The following is a 20,648-nucleotide window of genomic DNA, read 5'->3' on the forward strand; positions in this document are numbered from 1 at the left end:
GGGTAAAAGCAGGTCATTTTGCCAAAGAAGTGTAACATGTGTTTGGCCCTTTTCAGGGCGAATGGTGTAAACTAAACTATCAAAGATAATAGTGCAGAGATTTGAATAGAATTTCAGCAGTCTCTTTCTGATCTCAGAGATGAACACTTTGTTCGCTTGTGCGTCTCTTTTCGCCGTAAAAATACTCTCTCCGCAATAATTAATAGATTAAAAAGACTCTTACGTTCTCTCGTTCGCTATTAAGACTATAATTTATCGTTAAGCCGCTTATTTGTCAAAATCGTTGTTGTTAATAAATGTTTTGTTCGCCGAATACCCTTATTTATCGCTAATACACAACCCTTTCTATCGTATTAATTAGCACCTTTAAAACCAGACCAAATCAAATTATTCGAACCAGTTCTCCTAAAAGTTCACTATTTTGTTTATATCGAAGGACGGGACATACGGGTGTGGTCCTAAAATATTCACCTATGTCCAATTAGGCAAAAGGTAATAATTAAACCATTTTTGCCACGGTGGGGTGAGATTGAATAAAAACTCACACCATTTGATGGTCCTTCGAGCCGGATTTTTGGTTGGTTTTCGCGTTTGTGCCGCTTTTTCGGACATTTTTGTGTGTAATACCTCTACAAGACTTGTTAGTTCGCGTCGCGATAAACTCTAAGTAAAAGAAAGTGAAGTTATTGTGTGTGGTTAGTAGCTGCCACCTGTTGCTTTATCAATTGGACTAATTTGGTGAGATTTTTCCATTTTTTAAAACTTTTATTGCTGATCCAAGATAAACTCTGCTCAAAGACATTTTACGGTCAAAAACACTTTTGTAGACATTTAACGTAGACGCTGTATCTCTCTGTGAAACTTAGACTCTTATTCTCTCGCCGCGCTTGTTAATTGACAAAAAACTCTCCAGTGTAATTTAGATTTTGCCGCGTATCGATAGACTCTCTCTCGCCGTGTGTTCAATCGAATTCGAGATAGAAATGGAAGACCTCAAGAAAAAAAGGACGCCTTTGAAGGCTAAAATTACAAGAATCGAAAACTGGCTCTCACAAAAGGCTAGTACGGAAAAGGATGCGCTACAATTTCAATTTCGGCAAACAGAATTAAAAACCTGTTTTTTAAAATATGAAGAAATAATGGATCAGATAGACGAGATTGATGAAGCCGGTACTGAAGCAGAAGACAGGGTAACAACTGAGCAAAAATATTTCTCTATTCTCGCGGGCCTACAGCGTAAGATGGACGAGTTATTGTTGGGCCCCCCTCCTCTCAGATCAAATAGCACTCAGTCAACTGTGGCCACTGCTAAGGTTAGGCTTCCGGAGATCACCATGCAAACGTTCTGCGGGTCATTCTCTGAGTTCAACTCGTTCTACCAGCTCTTCGAGACGCTAATAGTGAACAATGAAGAACTCAATAATGTGCAACGATTTATTTACCTTAAATCGTTCCTGCGAAATGAACCCCTCCAGTTGATCGACAACATCGAAGTTATCGACGAAAATTTCGATATAGCTGTAAAAACTCTCAAAGATCGTTACGAAAACAAATCGCGAGTGATTAGCTTACACATTCAAAAATTGTTAAAGGCTCCATCTCTAGTTAAAAATAATTCAAAGGCGTTACGCGAATTTTTAACTCTAGCTCAGCAGACGCTGCTCGCTTTGAAAAATATGTCCGTACCAATTGAGCATTGGGATTTACTATTAATTGAAATATTTTTACAAAAATTAGATTTTTCTACACATAGGGCCTTTGAATATGATATTGGGACAAAGACCTTACCTACCCTTTCACAGTTTTTTAAATTTCTCGAGAAAAAGTGTGATATTCAGGAAAAATTAAATGTTTCAGATCATGATAAAAAGGTTAATAACAGGTCTCAATCAAAAACATCTTTCTTCTCATCAGTTGACCAACCATCACACTCTTTCTCTGATAATAATTGTACTTTTTGCAGAAGTAATGCTCATAAGGTTTATCAGTGTAATGATTTTAAATGCCTCTCTTTACAGGAAAAATTTAATTTTGTAAAAGGTAAGAAACTGTGTTTTAATTGTTTGAGTAGTAAACATTTCTCTCAAGATTGCGGCTCTACTCGATCATGTACTTTGTGTGGGGGTCATCATCACTCATCCCTCCATGGAACCTCTGAAAATGTCTCTTCCTCTAGGAACATCAATAGGCAAGCTCTCTCTCGTGAGCGCAATGCTCAAACTCCTCAAAATTCTCAAGGTGCTTCTCGTGTTGTCGCTCCCATATCTACTCAGCATTCTTTTAATAATCGCAGCCAAAATGAAGCTTCTACTAGCTCATCCAGACCTCCTTTAGATATGCAAAATTCTCCAGATTCTCAGGCAGCCACATCTCTCTCCGCTTTATCAGTTAAAACTGATGTGTTGTTGGCTACCGCTTTAGTAACCGTTTATTCGAAAGACGGCAGACCCATGCATGCCAGAGCGCTCCTAGATAATGGGAGCCAACATTCGTTTATCTCTCGTGATTTGGTTGAGAAGTTAAAACTCATCCCTTATTTTAAACAGCTACAGATATCAACCATATCCGAAAACACCTCACTCTCAAACGAAATGTTAAACTTAGAATTTTTCCCCTATAATGTAAAGGACAGAAGTTTTAAAACTTCTTTCGCTGTACTCGATAGTATAACTTGTAGGCTTCCTAGAGCTACTATAGATAGAAGTAAAATAAAAGTCCCACAGGATCTCACTCTCGCAGATCCCTCGTATTCTGTTCCGGGTAAAATTGATTTGCTTCTAGCTGGTGATATCTATAGTGAATTATTGACGGATGGATTTATACGGTTAGGAAAAAATCTTCCCATTCTTCAGAATACTCACTTAGGCTATGTTATTTTTGGTACAATTAATCCTCAGGTTTTTCACCGTAATTCACATTTGGCTATCTCTCAGTCAAATGTTTCTCTTTTTGTTCAATCCGAACCCGAAGAAAATCAGTTGGATAAGTTGCTTCAACAATTTTTCGAAATTGAAGAAGTTCCCCTCGTTAGTAAATTAACTCCCGATGAAGAATTAGCGGAACAAATATTTAGCAAAACTACTCTTGTATTACCTTCAGGCCGCTTTCAAGTAAATCTTCCATTTGTCTCTGAAAACGCTAATAAAATGTTAGGTGAATCCTTTAAAATGGCCTTTAAAAGATTTATGAAATTAGAACATAGGCTCTTAAAAAACGAAAGTACATACGCTCAATATAAATCTTTCATTAATGAATATCTTCTTCTCGAACATGCGAAAATAGTGCCTCTCTCTCTAACCAACGAAAAGTTAGAAAGTAAATATTTTCTACCGCATCACTGTGTGTTTAAGGAAGAATCTTTAACAACAAAGCTTAGGGTTGTTTTTGATGGTTCGATGAAAAGCTCTAGTGGTTATTCGCTCAATGATATTTTACTCAAAGGTCCTACTCTTCAACCGGAACTTTTTGACATTTTGCTACGGTTTAGATTGTATTCCTTCGTTTTTACAACGGATATACAAAAAATGTATAGACAAGTTAGAATAAATCCTGCTCAAACCTCTCTTTTAAATATTCTGTGGCGTGACTCCCCTGAAAAAGACATTGCGTGTCTTGAATTGCAAACCGTCACGTATGGAACTAAAAGCGCTAGCTTTCAGAGTACTCGCTGTTTAATGGAACTGGCACAAACTCATGAGATTGAGTATCCTCTGGCCAGTGATGCTCTTCAAAATAGTTGTTACATTGATGACATTCTCTATGGCGCTAATGATGTACAGACTCTCCTTAAAGCTCATAAGGAAATAACTAGTTTGCTTGGAACCGCTTGTATCTCTCTCCATAAATGGTGTTCTAACTCAGACTTGTTTTTAAAAAATATCTCTTCTCTCTCTTCGAACACTACTTATGTAATAGCTCCAGATAATGGCTCCAATAAGGTTTTAGGTTTATGTTGGAATCCTATTCTTGACACCTTCTCAATCTCTCTCCCAAATTTTACCTTAAAGGACTCGTACACCAAGAGAGAAGTACTGTCAATGATTGCCCAAATATTTGATCCTCAAGGCCTAATTAACCCAGTTACAGTTGTCGCTAAATTAATCATGCAACAAATTTGGATTTCCAAAATTAATTGGAACGATATCATAGATGCAGATACGTTGCATGAGTGGCTAAATTTTGTTCGCAGTCTCTCTAATTTTAAGGATTTAAATATACCTCGGTGTCTCTTTTTAAGTCAAGAAATCACTAGTGTTGAGATTCACGCATTCTCGGATGCAAGTTTAAAGGCTTATGGAGCTTGCATCTACCTACGTGTGATTTATAGATCAGAACAAGTATCTTGTTCACTTTTAGCATCGAGTCGTGTCGCTCCGCTAAAACCCTTGACTCTCCCAAGATTGGAACTCATGGGTGCGCTATTGTGTAGTAAGCTCACAGCAAGGATTGCTAATATTATTGAAGAAAAACTCTCTCGCTTAGACTCTATAAATATGTGGTCGGATTCAGAAATTGTTCTCGCTTGGCTTCGTTCGCATCCCTCTCGTTGGACTCAATTTGTAGCAAATAGGGTTGCACAAATTTTAGATAATTCTCCTAACGCTCATTGGAGGCACGTACGATCCAAAGAGAATCCTGCCGACATACTCTCCCGAGGAATGCTACCCGCTGAAATACTTAAATCTTCTTTGTGGTTTCATGGTCCTCAATTTTTGAATCAATCTCGGTTGGATTTGTTGAAATACAATCCAAAAGTTTATACCTCCAAGTTACCCGAAGAAAGGAAAGTAACTCTTCACATTCGAAATGATCAAATAGATTTTTTCACCTCTCTTTCTGATAGGTTCTCTAATTTTTCAAGGTTTGTAAGAACTTTAGCATTTATATTCAGGTTTGCCAATAATGCCAAATCGCCTTCTCATAAGTTATCAAATTCTCTTGAAGTAAGCGAACTTCAAAACGCTGAACTGAAGATTGTTAAGATGCTTCAGTATTCTTCTTTCTCGCTTGAGATTTCTGAGATTAAAAAAGGTAAAACTCTATCCAATAAGTCTATTTTACGCTTAAACCCCTTTTTGGATGAAAATGAAATGCTGCGTGTAGGAGGTCGCCTTGGTAACTCAGACGTCACATTTGATCAAAAATATCCTCTTCTCCTTCCCTCAAAAAATCGTGTAGTACGTCTCATTCTTCAGAGAGAACATATCAGACTTTGTCACTCTGGTCCTCAAAATACTTTATCTCAAATTCGACTTAAATATTGGCCTTTAAATGGACTACGTGAAGTTAAAAAGGTCATACACCAATGTATGGTTTGTTTTAGATTTAATGCCAAACCCGCTATTCAGATTATGGCAGATTTACCAAAGGAACGTTTGCAATCCTCTCGAGTATTCGCTCATGTAGGATTAGATTTTGGTGGCCCCTTTCAGATTAAAGCTTCCAAACTCCGCAAAGCTCCCTTGATAAAATCTTATATTGCTCTTTTCGTTTGTCTATCGACTCGAGCTGTTCACATCGAAGTCGTGTCCGGCCTTTCTACAGAAACGTTTCTTCTCGCTCTAAAACGTTTTATTAGCCGTAGAGGCCTCCCTCAGACTATATTCAGTGACAACGCTACGAACTTTTTGGGAGCTCGTAATCAGTTGTTTGAACTTTATAAGTTTTTAAAAGATAAAAAGCACTCTCGCTCTATTAATGATTTTTTGGCATCATCTCATATTCGCTGGAAAACCATAGTTCCTCGAGCCCCTCATCATGGTGGCATCTGGGAAAGCGCTATAAAGAGCGCAAAGCATCATATCCGTAGACTCATGGGTGATATTAAGCTCACTTTTGAAGAATTTACCACTGTTCTCACTCAAATTGAAGCTGTGCTCAACTCTCGACCGCTTTGCTCCCTCTCAAATGATCCCTCTGATCTAACCTATCTGACCCCTGGACATTTCTTGATTGGACAATCTCTTACGTCATTTCCTGAAAGGGATGTAATCCACATTCCCGAAAATAGATTAAGTTTATGGCAACATCTCTCTAAACTCCAGCAAATGTTTTGGAAAAAATGGTCAATTGACTACTTGAACAGACTCCAAAATCGCCCTAAATGGTTTCTTCCTCATAAGAACCTAGAGCCCAACGATCTCGTCTTGTTGATTGAAGATAACACTCCTCCTCTTTACTGGGCTCTAGCAAGAGTGATTGATGTCTTTCCCGGAAAGGATGGCCGAGTAAGAGTTGCATCGGTCAAAACTAAAGATGGAGTCTTCAAGCGCTCTATTAATAAATTGTGTCCTCTACCAAATGACTGTTAAAATTAAGTTAAGTTTAGTGTTTTCGCTTAAGAACATTGTAAGTTGATTTATGTTAGGTTAGGTTTATGTTAAAGCCAGTGCTTCAACGCGGGGGAGTATGTTGTGAAAACAACAGTTATTTACATTAATTTGCTTTTATAAAAATATCTCTCTGTAAATCTGTTGGGACAATCTGTATTGTGTTTAAAATATTTAATTCTCTGAAAAACTTGAGTGTAGCGTTGTGTGTTTCATAAAATATACATCTGCATTTTTTATAGTTTCGGGGTAAAAGCAGGTCATTTTGCCAAAGAAGTGTAACATGTGTTTGGCCCTTTTCAGGGCGAATGGTGTAAACTAAACTATCAAAGATAATAGTGCAGAGATTTGAATAGAATTTCAGCAGTCTCTTTCTGATCTCAGAGATGAACACTTTGTTCGCTTGTGCGTCTCTTTTCGCCGTAAAAATACTCTCTCCGCAATAATTAATAGATTAAAAAGACTCTTACGTTCTCTCGTTCGCTATTAAGACTATAATTTATCGTTAAGCCGCTTATTTGTCAAAATCGTTGTTGTTAATAAATGTTTTGTTCGCCGAATACCCTTATTTATCGCTAATACACAACCCTTTCTATCGTATTAATTAGCACCTTTAAAACCAGACCAAATCAAATTATTCGAACCAGTTCTCCTAAAAGTTCACTATTTTGTTTATATCGAAGGACGGGACATACGGGTGTGGTCCTAAAATATTCACCTATGTCCAATTAGGCAAAAGGTAATAATTAAACCATTTTTGCCACGGTGGGGTGAGATTGAATAAAAACTCACACCAATAATCGTACTTTTTAAATTTAAAAAATAAATTTATAATATGTAGATAAGTTCAAAAAATCACCAGATATTAAGCTTTTTAAAAAAGTTTTCACCATATCACCAAATGGGTTACAAAATCACCAAATCTGGTGAATTTTCACCAGACCTGGCAACCTTGATACTAACTATATAGTTATTTAAAATAAATGCAAATATCAACTTTTTGGCAATTTGGCAAAAAACAGTTTTAGAAGTAGAACTCTTTAGCGACGTATTTTCGGATTTCCATCGAAGGCTAATATCTTGATCAACCAAAAAAATATGTATTTGGTTATTTTCTAGTGACTTTCTTGGGTGTGAATCTGTCTTTTAGTTTACTCCTCCTGGTTTAAAAACAAAGCATAATTATAATTGACAGCTGTGTTTGCTGTTCAACTCTTAACTCGTAATCGTAAAACTCGTAAATAAGAAGAAGAATGAAGAAGAAAAGTTTGACGTGTCAGGTTTTAAAGGTTTGATTTCCACGTCAATAGTGGTAAATTTGTTAAAAGTATATATTTTCTTGTAGTAAAAGACGGTTTTTTGTTGAAATGTGCTAATAATGCGATAAGTATTGTATAGAGTTATAACTGAGCCTAATCATTGTGTTTTAAAAACTATCATGTTAACTAAGTTTGAAACGAAATCCGCCCGGGTAAAAGGGCTGTCTTTTCACCCTAAACGTCCCTGGATCTTAACTAGTCTTCACAATGGTTGTATCCAATTATGGGACTACCGTATGTGCACCCTCCTAGAGAAATTTGATGAGCATGATGGCCCTGTAAGAGGCATTTGCTTCCACAATCAACAGCCCTTATTTGTTTCTGGTGGTGATGATTACAAGATCAAAGTATGGAATTACAAACAAAAACGATGCATTTTTACTCTATTGGGTCATTTAGATTATATTCGTACAACATTGTTCCACCATGAATATCCATGGATAGTTTCCGCATCTGATGATCAAACTATCAGGATCTGGAATTGGCAGAGCAGAACTTGCATTTGTGTTTTAACTGGACACAATCACTATGTTATGTGTGTAAGTTTTCATCCTTCTGAAGATTTGCTGGTGTCAGCTTCATTGGATTCCACTGTCAGAGTTTGGGACATTTCAGGTAAGCAGTCTGAAATAATTTTTTTATATCAATAATAATGTATTATAATTGTATCTAATTTTTATGTTAACTATTTACAAATAGATAAGATAAAAATTAGTGATATTCAGAATATAGGACTTCCATGGACTTTCAGGAACCATGGAATATGACTTTCAAGAATCAAGAACTCAGTACTTGAGAACTTCTAAGAATCAAGAAATTTTTCTAGTATTGAGAACTGTATTCATTTTTAAAATATATTTAGAATAACCCCTGTTTTAAATCGATCTATTCCTGTTTTATTTAACCCTTTTAGTATAGTACCTGTTTACTAGGATATGACCTGAGTGATGGGTGCGTACAGAGCTTCTCACTCAGATCGTTTCCTCTCCTGAAATGTTGAACTTACAGACTCTGTCAACAATATATTACATTATTTTGTTGTTTCTTCATAAATTTTTGTTGAAGTAGACTGAATTACACTTTATTCACTTACAATATTTTTTATTCATGAACATAAACAATATGTATGATGAATAGCAGATGCGACGGTACAAAAATATATAGACTCTAACTTGAAGAAACTTCGCTTTTGAACAATATAAGAATTAAAGTAAAAAATTGCTCTACAGCTCTATGATTTTTCATAGCTCTTTGTTGATTATTTTTATTTTCAATAAACAAGTCATAGAACACGTTCATTTTAGTTACTATTTCAAGTATATTATTTAAAAATTTTTCAAAGAGATCTAAAGGAGAACAATCCTCACTGAGATTTTCAATGCAACCTGACTTCCCAGAGTCAAAAACATGCAATGTTTGGACTAGATCCCATTTTTGCCAATCAAATTTTGGATTGTCTTTGTCTGTATTCTGTTTTTAACATGGTATACCATCCAACAGATCATTCTCATCATCTGATAATCTCCTCATATTCTTGGTCCTCCGTGAAAACATTATCTGAAACCCTGCTGTCATCCTTGCTTGTAGAAGTATTGAAACATTTGTTGTTACTACTGTTTATATAGTAATAGTTGGTCAACCTAACGAGTAAATTTGTTTGATTCTAATTGAGACAGTCACCAGATGTCATCACTATTTCTGTCAGAGTTGTAATGTCAGGTGTAACTATGATAAATCCTAAATGCATAGACCAACTATTACTATATAAACAATGTTGTTACAATCACTACCTGTTAAAATTTTGTATAATTCTTATTCTGTATAATACTGTGTGCAGAAAGTCACTGTGAAATCCAAACTAAACAATATATGCATCGATTTTTTGTTGTAGACTAAAGCAACACTCAAATATACATAAAAAAGTGATGAAATCGCAGGTAATGGGATATCATTGACAAAGTAGAAGGTGGTAACATTATCACTGATAAAACACAACTTGCTTTAGGAAACAATTTTACTTGTAAATGAATTATTACAATACTTTCTGGTACCTAAACAAATTGTCGTTTACCAGACACAGAGAATTTTAATGACTACAGTTGTTTTTTGCTACAAAAGGGATAATGTTTATATTTGTTAATGACTTTCACACTCACTTAAATAGTTTACAGAAATGTGATAGGCTGAATTGGCTTTTTTGATGATCATGAGAATGAGCACATTTTCTTTTGTTGAATGGGGAATCTTATTAAAACATTAATCCTATCAAAATATCAGTATCAGTTGTGCAGTCATATTGTCGTTTTGTTTGCATCAGAAATTTGTGATTGCCTTAAGTAGTTTATTACATTATTTGAACTCAGCTACTGATATCCGAGTACAAGACTGAGTACATTGATAAAATAGCAACCCCTTCCTCAGCTAGTATTAGAATACTTTGGTTTAAGTTCTCGAGACATCTCAAGAACTTTCTTGGTATTCAAGAACCCCATCACTAATGAAAATGTAACCAAATTTGTTTTAGGCTTAAGAAAGAAAAATGTAGCTCCAGGTCCAGCAGGACTAGAGGAACATTTGAAGAATCCAGGAGCAACTGATCTTTTTGGTCAAGCAGATGCAGTTGTAAAACATGTGTTAGAGGGTCATGATAGAGGTGTAAACTGGGCATCTTTCCATCCAACTCTGCCTCTTATTGCCTCTGGTGCTGATGACAGACAAGTAAAATTATGGAGAATGAATGATTCTAAAGCATGGGAAGTTGATACATGCCGAGGCCACTGGCATAATGTTTCTTGTGTTTTATTCCATCCTAGACAGGTAAGTTCCCCAAATATGATGAATTACATGACTCAAAAGTTTACAACTAGTAGAAGCAGTAGGTTGCAAATCTTATACTTGCAACATGTAAAATACAACCCCCTTCCAATATTCAGTATTTGGTACCTATTTACAGTTGTCCCTTGATAATCCGACAGGTAGGGGACCATAGGGGTGTCGGATTACCAAAAGAGTCCAAACTACCGAAAGTGAGTATATATTTGGCATTGTTTTGCTAGCAGTAGCCTACAATATTCTTAAATTTTATGAGTAAAATGCTACCCAGATTATTATACAAATAAAACATCCATATCCGCTAACTAAAACATGTTTATTAAAAGAAATGTGGATGCTAATACATTAAATTCATGTCGCTACAGGTTTCAGTACAAGCAGACACCGTCGCGACCTTGACGGGAGGTGCGTCAGACTACCGAGCGTGTCGGATTGCAAAATGTCAGAGTATCAAGTGTGTACTGTATTTGGTATTTGTCAGTAGCAAGGAAATATATAGTTGACTAATTGGTTATCTCTGAAAGTACAAATAATTGTCTGTCTCATTATCCTTTATATACAAATTTATTAGATTGAATAATATTTTTGTACCTGTGTTTACTATTTATTTAATTTTTCAGGAACTGATTCTCTCAAACAGTGAAGATAAAACTATTAGAGTTTGGGATACAACTAAAAGAACTTGCCTACATACATTTAAAAGGGAAAATGAAAGATTCTGGATAATGGCATCACATCCAAACCTCAACTTGTTTGCTGCTGGACATGATGGTGGAATGGTAAATTCAGTTTTATTGTACTGTAGTATTGTTTATAAACATTCATCAAGAATCATTATCATTAAAGTAGTTTTAGATCCCTCTGCATATGAGGATTTTTGCAATTTTTGGACATCTACCCTTTTTCTACTATATTTCATAAGATGTATGTGTTATGTATGTTTTATTGTAGGTTATATTCAAGCTTGAGCGTGAACGTCCAGCTTACACAGTACATGGCAACCTCCTGTATTATGTTAAAGAACGTTACTTACGAAAACTTGATTTTACCACATCTAAAGATGTTCCAGTCATTCAGATTCGTGGTGGAGGAAAAATACCAGTTTATAAGATGTCCTTTAATCCAGCTGAAAATGCTGTTCTTCTTTCTACAAGAACTTCAAACTTGGATAATAGCACATACGATTTATATGTGATTCCAAAAGAGCAGGAGAGAGATGATCAAGTACCAGGTAAATTAAAATTTTTCCTGCTTGATTTGTACGTGTCTTTATATTTACTTTTTTCCTCTTTTTCTCCCTCTTTTCCCCTCTAGTTTAAAGAAATCTTGATTATTTTTTCATAGATTAGTATTTTTTGCCTATAAATGAGATAATGAACTTTTATTATGTGTTTCCTATATTTACATAATGGTGGTTATATTGTATAAACGTACTTGTGATATCATACCGTAAAATTAACCCTCTAACTGTTATGACCGTCTGTAGACGGTGTTCATTTTTCTAGTTAAATTCAGAATTGTCAATAAATATAGCTTAAATGATATTGTTTGTTGTTAAATTTTAATTTTTTAATTTAAATTTTAAAAACAAACAATATTATTTAAGCTATATTTATTGACAATTCTGAATTTAACTAGAAAATGAACACCGTCTACAGACGGTCATAACAGTTAGAGGGTTAATTTTGACTTTCCATATAATTTAATTTAGACTTTTCATATAATTTTTATGGCAGTTTGTTTGTTTTTGCAACATGATAGACAAGTGTACATGTTTTACTAACATCTGCATTGTCATTAGTTTTTTGGACCACATCTTTTTTTTTTCATTTACCTTTTGCAAACGCCACTCCTCCCCATTTCTTAGTTTAACTTTATTGTATCCTACTTTTACTTCCTTTCCCTTTTTTTCGTCTTTAGCAAGTTTTCAGATTTGGTTTCCTATTTTTCTCTCCTAGTGTGGCAGATTCGTGCAATAGTAATAGGATTTATTTAGCTTTTTAGCTATTACATTACCATTAAACATTTACATATATTTAAATAACTATAACTTAAAAACGAAGAATCAACTAATTCTTAAAATACAATTTTTTTAACCTACTTTTGAAGACTTTAACATTTGGTGAATCTTTTATGCTAGATGGTAGACTGTTATATACTCTTAGTCCTTCAACAAAAAGAGTTTTTTCCATGGCACTTGTATTGAACCTTTCAATATGATAATTATCAAATCTTAAATTATACTGACCTAACAAAAGTGATCTTTTCATGACATAATTATTGAAGTATTGAGGAGCTTGCTTGTTAATAATTTTAAATATTAACACCAAACATGACTCAGTAATAAGCTGATTAACATCTAAAAGATTTAATGTTTCCAGCATAAAGTTTATAGAGGTATACTTGCTACATCCAAGGACAATTCTCATAGCTTTATTTTGAAGCAACTGCAAACGATATACCTGTTCATTTGAACATGAAATAAACAGTGACATACAATAATTAAAATGCGGAAATATTATTGTATTATACACAACCTTCCTAGACCATCGGGAAAGCCCTTTAGATATTCTAGAGAAGTAACCGATTTTTTTACCAATTTTTTTACACAGAAAATTTATACGTTTGGTAAAATTTAACTGTGGATCAAATAAAATTCCAAGATATTTAATTTCATCTACATAACTTATTATATCTTCACCTATTTTAATACTAAAATTTCCTTGATTAAATTTAGAACAATTTATCTTAGTACCCAAAATCATACACTTAGTTTTTTGAGCATTTAGTTTCAATTTATTTGCCATCAACCAATTATTAAGAATATCTAATTCATCATTTATTGTTTGAACTAAATTATTAAAATCTTGTCCAGAGACAGAAATTAATGTATCATCTGCAAACAGATTTACAAATGAATTTTTAAGATAGAGATGTAGATCATTTATATATAAAATAAATAATAATGGTCCAAGAACGCTTCCTTGGGGAACTCCATATATAGTACCTATTTCGTCTGAAATATTATTTACTTTAGTTTTTTGACATCTACCGTTTAGATAATTTTCTAGCCATTTGAACACAACTCCAGTTATTCCATAATTTTTGCATTTCATTAATAACATCTGCGTGTCTATTGTTTCAAAAGCCCTTTTTAAATCTACAAAGACACTAATTACTATTTTACCGTCATCTATATCTTTCTTCCATGTGTTACATACTAACTGGCATGCAGTTTCAGTAGAGTGCCTACATCTAAAACCAGATTGATTTACAAACAAATATTATAAGAATTGTGCATTTAATGATAGAAGCATATAATTTGGACCACATATACTACACATATAAAGGTTCAAATTTAGATAGGAGGCCATCTCAGATTTGGCCTTTACAAAAATGGCGGGGATTCAAAATGGCGACTATACATATGTGACTAATAGCACAATAACTTTTGAACGACACTTCAGATTTCACCCAAATTTGTTATATGGTTTTTTTATGTATAAGATCGAGCTCCTGAACCGGAAGAATCGGTTTACCAGAAGTTGTGTTTTTCCTGGTTTTTATGTAAAAATATGTTGTTTTTTTTTTTCAATTCTTTCACCCTGTATGTATTAATTTTTCAAACAGTTAATACGGCCATTAAAAAGAGCGTAAAATATTTTTAACTTTTTTAGTTATGTTAATTTACCATTTAATAAATGAAAAACGTATCTTCACATTTACCTATATGCGGCATATTCGTGCAAATATTATAAGAATTATTATTGTGCATTTAATGGTAGAAGCATATAATTTGAACCACATATACTACACATATAGAGGTTTAAATTTAGATACGAGGCCATCTCAGTTTTTGTTCCTTTTACAAAAATGACGGGCATTCAAAATGGCGACTATAAATATGTGACTAATAGCACGATAACTTTTGAACGACATAACAGATTTCAACCAAATTTGGTATATAGATTCTTTTTTTGATTAATAATATCGAGATCTTGAACCGGAAGAATCGGTTTACCAGAATTTGTGTTTTTACTGTTTTTTTATGTAAAAATATGTTGTTTCTTTTTCAATTCTTTCATCCTGTATATATTAATTTTTCAAAAAGGTAATACCGGTGTTGAAAAGAGCGTAAAAATATTTTTTAGCAAATATTTTGAACTGTTTAGTTATATTAATTACCATTTAATAAATGCATAACGTATCTTCACATGTAGGTACCTATGTGCGGCAGATTCGTGCAAATAATAATAGATATCTTTATTTCAAAATAGGTAACCTAATATACAAATTTAACTTAAATACATTTTTTACATATAAAAAAAACGAAGGAAAATCAATCAATACAATGATTCACAATAAAAAAATTCAATAAAAAAAATAATAAATGTAATAATAAATTAAAAAATAATAACAAATTATAATCAAAATTAATAACGAATTATAATCAAATTAACAAGTTCCCCAACCAATAAGTCAATAAAAATAAACAAAAATATTGTGCACATTCACCGCCAATTCAAATACATACTACTTTAAATTTTTAAGGAAAACCTTTAATTTATCTTTAAAACTTTTAACTGTCCTACAGTCTTTTAATTCATTAGGCAATTCATTAAATTCTCTGAAACCTCTAAATATTAATGAATTCATTGAGCTGCTATAATTCATTTTAGAAAAGTATATGTTATTTTTATTTCGAGTATCGTGTATGTGTGTATTAGGAAAATTAATAAATTGCTGAAAATAATCGGGAGCTATATTGTTTTTAATTTTATAAACAAAAATCAATGCAAAATATTGAAACCTTTGATATACCGAAAACCAGTTCAATGTATTCAGCATTAAATTTATTGGTGTCCATCGACCCATTCTTAATATTATACGCATGCCACGATTTTGTAATTTTTGAAGTTGCCCCATTTTATTTAGGTTGAACAATAAGACTGATGCACTATAATCAAAATGTGGTTGGATTATTGAATTATATACAGTAAGTCTAGTTTCTAAAGATAAATTTTTTGCTATTCTTGTAAAAAAGAATAATTTCTTGCTGATTTTTTTGTGTATATAAACAAAATGATCTTCCAATGAAAGAGTGTTATCAAGTTGAAATCCTAAGTATTTAATAGTTGTTGTTATTTCAATCTTTTCACCATTTATGGATAAATTAATGCTATTTATATTGATTTTGTTATACTTATATCTACTGGTTACAATTAGAGCTTTTGTCTTTGATACATTTAATTTTAACTTGTTTAATGTTAAGTTTAATGTTTAATGTTTAATATAAGAATTATTGTGCATTTAATGGTAGAAGCATATAATTTGGACCACACATACTACACATACAAATATTCAAATTTAGATGTGAGGCCATCTCAGATTTAGTCTTTTACAAAAATTGCGGGCATTCAAAAATAATCTGCCGCCCATAGGTACATGTGAACATACGTTATGCATTTATTAAATGGTAATTAACACAACTGAACAGTTCAAAATATTTCCTAAAAAATATATTTACACTATTTTCAATGGCGGTATTACTTTTTTGAAAAATTTATATATACAGGTTGAAAGAATTGAAAAAGAAACAACAAATTTTTACATAAAAAAACAGTAAAAACACAAATTCTGGTAAACAGATTCTTTCGGTTCAAGACCTCGATCTTATACATCAAAAAAAGAACCTATATACCAAATTTGGTTGAAATCTGAAGACTCGTTCAAAAGTTATCGTACTATTAGTCACATATGTATAGTCGCCATTTTGAATCCCCGCCATTTTTGTAAAAGGCAAAATCTGAGATGGCCTCCTATCTAAATTTGAACCTTTATATGTGTAGTATATGTGGTCCAAATTATATGCTTCTACCATTAAATTCACAATAATTCTTATAATATTTGCACAAATCTGCCGCATATAGGCACATGTGAAGATACGTTTTTCATTTATTAAATGGTAATTAACATAACTAAAAAGTTAAAAATATTTCCTAAAAACCATTCTACGCTCTTTTTAATGGCCGTATTAACTTTTGAAAAATTAATACATACAGGGTGAAAGAATTGAAAAAAAAACAACATATTTTTACATAAAAACCAGGAAAACACAACTTTTGGTAAACAGATTCTTTCGGTTCAAGACCTCGATCTTATACATCAAAAAAAGAACCTATATACCAAATTTGGTTGAAATCTGAAGACTCGTTCAAAAGTTATCGTACTATTAGTCACATATGTATAGTCGCCATTTTGAATCCCCGCCATTTTTGTAAAAGGCAAAATCTGAGATGGCCTCCTATCTAAATTTGAACCTTCATATGTGCAGTATATGTGGTCCAAATTATATACTTCTATCATTAAATGCACAATTGTTTCACATATCGGCTGCACTATCCTGTTTCATGGTGTCATTATTTATTTATTGGTGTCATTATTTATATATTTATTTTTTTGCCATGATTGCTTGTTTTGTTCTATTTTTATCACACTTCTATCTTTTAATTCCAGCTGTAGGTTAGTTTGAAAAATATTTTACTTGGCATTCTTGAATTTTACTTGATTTTCTGCATCAATTTTTAGACTGTTGAGAGTTTAAAGCGATATTATTCTTCTTTTTTCTTTATCGATCCATTCATGTTTTGCTTTATTTATGTTCATTCTGCTCTTATGTTTTTATTTTCTTTTGTAAATTTGTGGATCTCCTCTTGTTAAGATTTTCATTCCTATTGCCTATGATTTGTTGTCTTTTCTTATTTGTTTGATCTCATCTTTTATTTCTGTTTTCATTACTTGCATCAGCTGTAAGTATTTGTTCGAATTTGTCGTAGTGGGATTTTGAAAGTTTTAGTGAGAGTTTTTACTCTTTGGAATATCTTGTAATTTTGAAACTCCCTTTTTCTATTCCCATTCTCCGAATAGTCATCTGAGTCGATATCTTTTCACGTGATATGTAGTTGTAGATATTGAGTAATATTGGTTGTCTTAGGCACTGTTGCCGAACACCTACTCTGTTTTTGAAAAAAAAATTTAAATTCAAATTCAAAAATTCAAAAAAATTATTTTAAAACCATTTTTTTTTCAAAAATAAGCTCTTTGAACCGATGAAACTTACAGATCATATAAATAATACATAAGCAAAGTAACTTGTGAAGCGGTAATGATTAATTTCCTTTCTTTATACTAATAAGGGGGTGATTTTCCCGATTTTTTTTTACAAAAAAATAAAGGGACCAACTTTGTTTTAAGCGTAACTTGCTTACTTGTGATGCTAGAAACTTAAAAAAAAACAAAAATAAAGCTTTTTTAAAGGATTTAAAAAGTTGTAATATGTATCATTTTTTGGTTATTTCACGTTGAAATATTTGCTTTGGAATTTGACGAATATGAACCTATTTTTCATTAAATATAACTCAGCTTCTACTAGGTCTAGGAACCTCATACATACACCATTTTTTTTCACTTTTTTATACGCTGTGAGCTCGTACGTAGAGGGGATATTTAAAAATTCGCGAGCGCCAGTAGTGACAAGTCTGTAAACGTTTACTGGAAATTTGACATAAATGTCAAAGTGATTAATTTAAAATTAAAAATAAAAACATTAATTATAAAAAATATTAGTTGGTCAAAGCTGTGGTATATATTTTTACCTTAAATACACTTACGTTTTAAATACTGAATTTAAGTTTTTTTAATGTTCCGTAATATGTGATTATAAATTAATCTATTAATCTTAGCGCCATCTACACGATAATTGTGAAAGTATCCGAAGTAAGAAATTAATATTTCATCAATAGAACGTCAAAATGATTGGCAAAATCTTAAAAAAATCGATTACAATTTAATTACTTTTTTGCGTTGTAAATATTAAGCGATAACAATTAAATAATAAATTTAAAAATTACCGGTGAAAGTTGCGTTACTAATCCGGTAGGAGCGACACCAGCGAAGCTCAGAGCGTATAAGCTATATTTTTGCTAAGAATGTTTTTCTTGATAAAATAATTACTTTTTAAGTTATTTGCGAAAACCCGTCAAAAGCGGGTTGAAAACGGGTTTTTTTTTGTTGAAATATAAACATAATCACTCACAAATTTCTCGAAAAGTATCGAGTTAGTGAAAAAACTCTATAGAAAAAAAGTTGCTTAGAATAAGTCAGTTTATCCATTTCTGGATTTTGAACCTTATTTTGAACGTGAACTCCCGAGAAGGGGTGAAAGTCACCCCCAAAGCAAAACCACACATCGGCACAATGTCCCTTTTTTCTTTGACATGTTAGCTATGTGTATACCAAATTTTATGTCAATTATGAGTAAATGATTGTACTATGATTGGACTATGTATTTACAGAAAGATTCATTATGAAAATTCATTATTTGAAGAGTACAGGGGAAAAACAAGGAATGTCACTTTTTTATGAATTTTGGATTTTCACGCCTTGTGGTAGCAAAAACTGACCACTATCGACTAGCATATCGATTCAAGACTAAAACCAGAAAGATTAGTCTATATAAATTTTCTAAGAATTTGTATCCAGGCGAAGAACCAGGGTTTTCCGCACGCCACTGAACAGAAATAAGGAATGTTAGCAGTTTTTTAGTGCATTATTAAATTAATAAGTTAATATAGATTAAGATTATAGAATAATAATTGCTAAAATTCTGCTGAGAATCTCCTGCTGCTAAGTAGTTTTTAAATATCAAAAGAATTAAACATTTATTGTTGTTTATCTCAATATGTATAAAATGTGACATTCCTTGTTTTTCCCCTTAGTCCAGAAAGCCACTGCGCATCCGCTAGGAAAAATATTCTAATTCGGATTTTTTGCACAATCTTACTCAAAAAGGACTCCTTTTAACAAATTTCCATGTTGCCAGGACCAAAAGGTGGTCAAAAATTTTTGTAACGTTTTTTTTTTGTTTTTTTCCTAAAATTATTTTTTTTGCATAAAAAAAAGTTTTTTTAGGTTTTTTTTGATCATTCCAAACAGAAAAGGTCTTTAGTAACTTTTCTTTAAAAATGATAGTTTTTGACAAATAAGCGATTAAAAATTGAAAAATTGCGAAATCGGCGATTTTTAACCTTCAAAAACTATGTGAAAAACTGAAAATTTGAATGTTGCCAAGGTAGGTAGATATTCTTTAAACATCGATTGATGAAATCCCGAAGAATTTTTTGCAATATAATATTCAAAACTCCTTTGTTTTTTAATTGCCAGTCAAGCGTGCGCGACTCTTTTTTCCACCGACAGTATGGTGCAAATGAAAGGAATAAATTCGTTATTTCGGAAAACGGCGACTTTAAGGAAAAATCCCGAAACAGGTCGATTTTTATTTTTAAGTTATGATATTGTGGCATATATGGTATACTAGTGACGTCATCCATCTGGACGTGATGACATAATCGATGATTTTTTTAAATAAGAATAGGGGTCGTGTGCTAGCTCATTTAAAAGGTTCTTCAATTATCTATTCAATAATATAAACATTTATATAATTATTTATACAGGGTGTCCCAAAAAATTTTATTAAATTAAATTATTTGACAAAAAAAGAAGTAGGACACCCTGTATAAATAATTATGTAAATGTTTACTTTACTGAATAGAGAATTGAAGAACCTTTCAAATGAGCTACCACACGACCCCTATTCTCATTTAAAAAAATCATAGATTACGTCATCACGCCCCGATGGATGACGTCACTAGTATACCATATATGCCACAATATCATAACTTAAAAATAAAAATCGACCTGTTTCGGGATTTTTCCTTCAAGTCGCCGGTTTACGAAATAACGAATTTATTCCTTTCATTTGCACCATACTGTCAGTGGAAAATAGTGTCGCGCACGCTTGATTAGCAATTAAAAAACAAAGGAGTTTTGAATATTGTATTGCAAAAAACTCTTCGGGATTTCATCAATCAATGTTTAAAGAATATCTACTTACCTTGCAATATTCAAATTTTCAGTTTTTCACATAGTTTTTGAGGGTTAAAAATGGCCGATTTCGCAATTTTTCAATTTTTAATCGCTGATTTGTCAAAAACTATCATTTTTAGAGAAAAGTCACTAAAAAAGTCACTAAAGACCTTTTCTGTTTGGAATGATCCAAAAAACCTAAAAAAACTTTTTTCCATGCAAAAAAAATAATTTTAGGAAAAAA

General features: G+C 32.5%; 2 protein-coding genes across 3 annotated transcripts in view; both read left to right on the forward strand.

Annotated features, from left to right (window-relative positions):
* The first annotated feature begins 983 nt into the window (after positions 1–983).
* On the forward strand, positions 984–6,665 carry LOC126880879 (uncharacterized). Its single transcript, XM_050644951.1, has 3 exons — positions 984–2,420; positions 2,547–3,110; positions 6,633–6,665. The coding sequence occupies exons 1-3, from the start codon at positions 984–986 to the stop codon at positions 6,663–6,665; spliced, it is 2,034 nt and encodes a 677-aa protein (XP_050500908.1).
* Positions 6,666–7,587: 922 nt separating this feature from the next.
* Positions 7,588–20,648, forward strand: part of LOC114338983 (coatomer subunit alpha) — a 52,351-nt gene continuing 39,290 nt past the window's right edge. For both annotated transcript variants that reach the window (XM_028289611.2, XM_028289613.2), the window contains exons 1-4: positions 7,588–8,263; positions 10,173–10,465; positions 11,101–11,259; positions 11,432–11,711. In XM_028289611.2, coding sequence (XP_028145412.1) covers positions 7,768–8,263; positions 10,173–10,465; positions 11,101–11,259; positions 11,432–11,711 — 1,228 coding nt within the window. In that variant the 5' untranslated portion in view covers positions 7,588–7,767. The remainder of the gene's footprint in view (positions 8,264–10,172; positions 10,466–11,100; positions 11,260–11,431; positions 11,712–20,648) is intronic.

This window comes from Diabrotica virgifera, chromosome 2 (assembly GCF_917563875.1).
Source record: "Diabrotica virgifera virgifera chromosome 2, PGI_DIABVI_V3a".
Lineage (NCBI taxonomy): Eukaryota > Metazoa > Arthropoda > Insecta > Coleoptera > Chrysomelidae > Diabrotica > Diabrotica virgifera.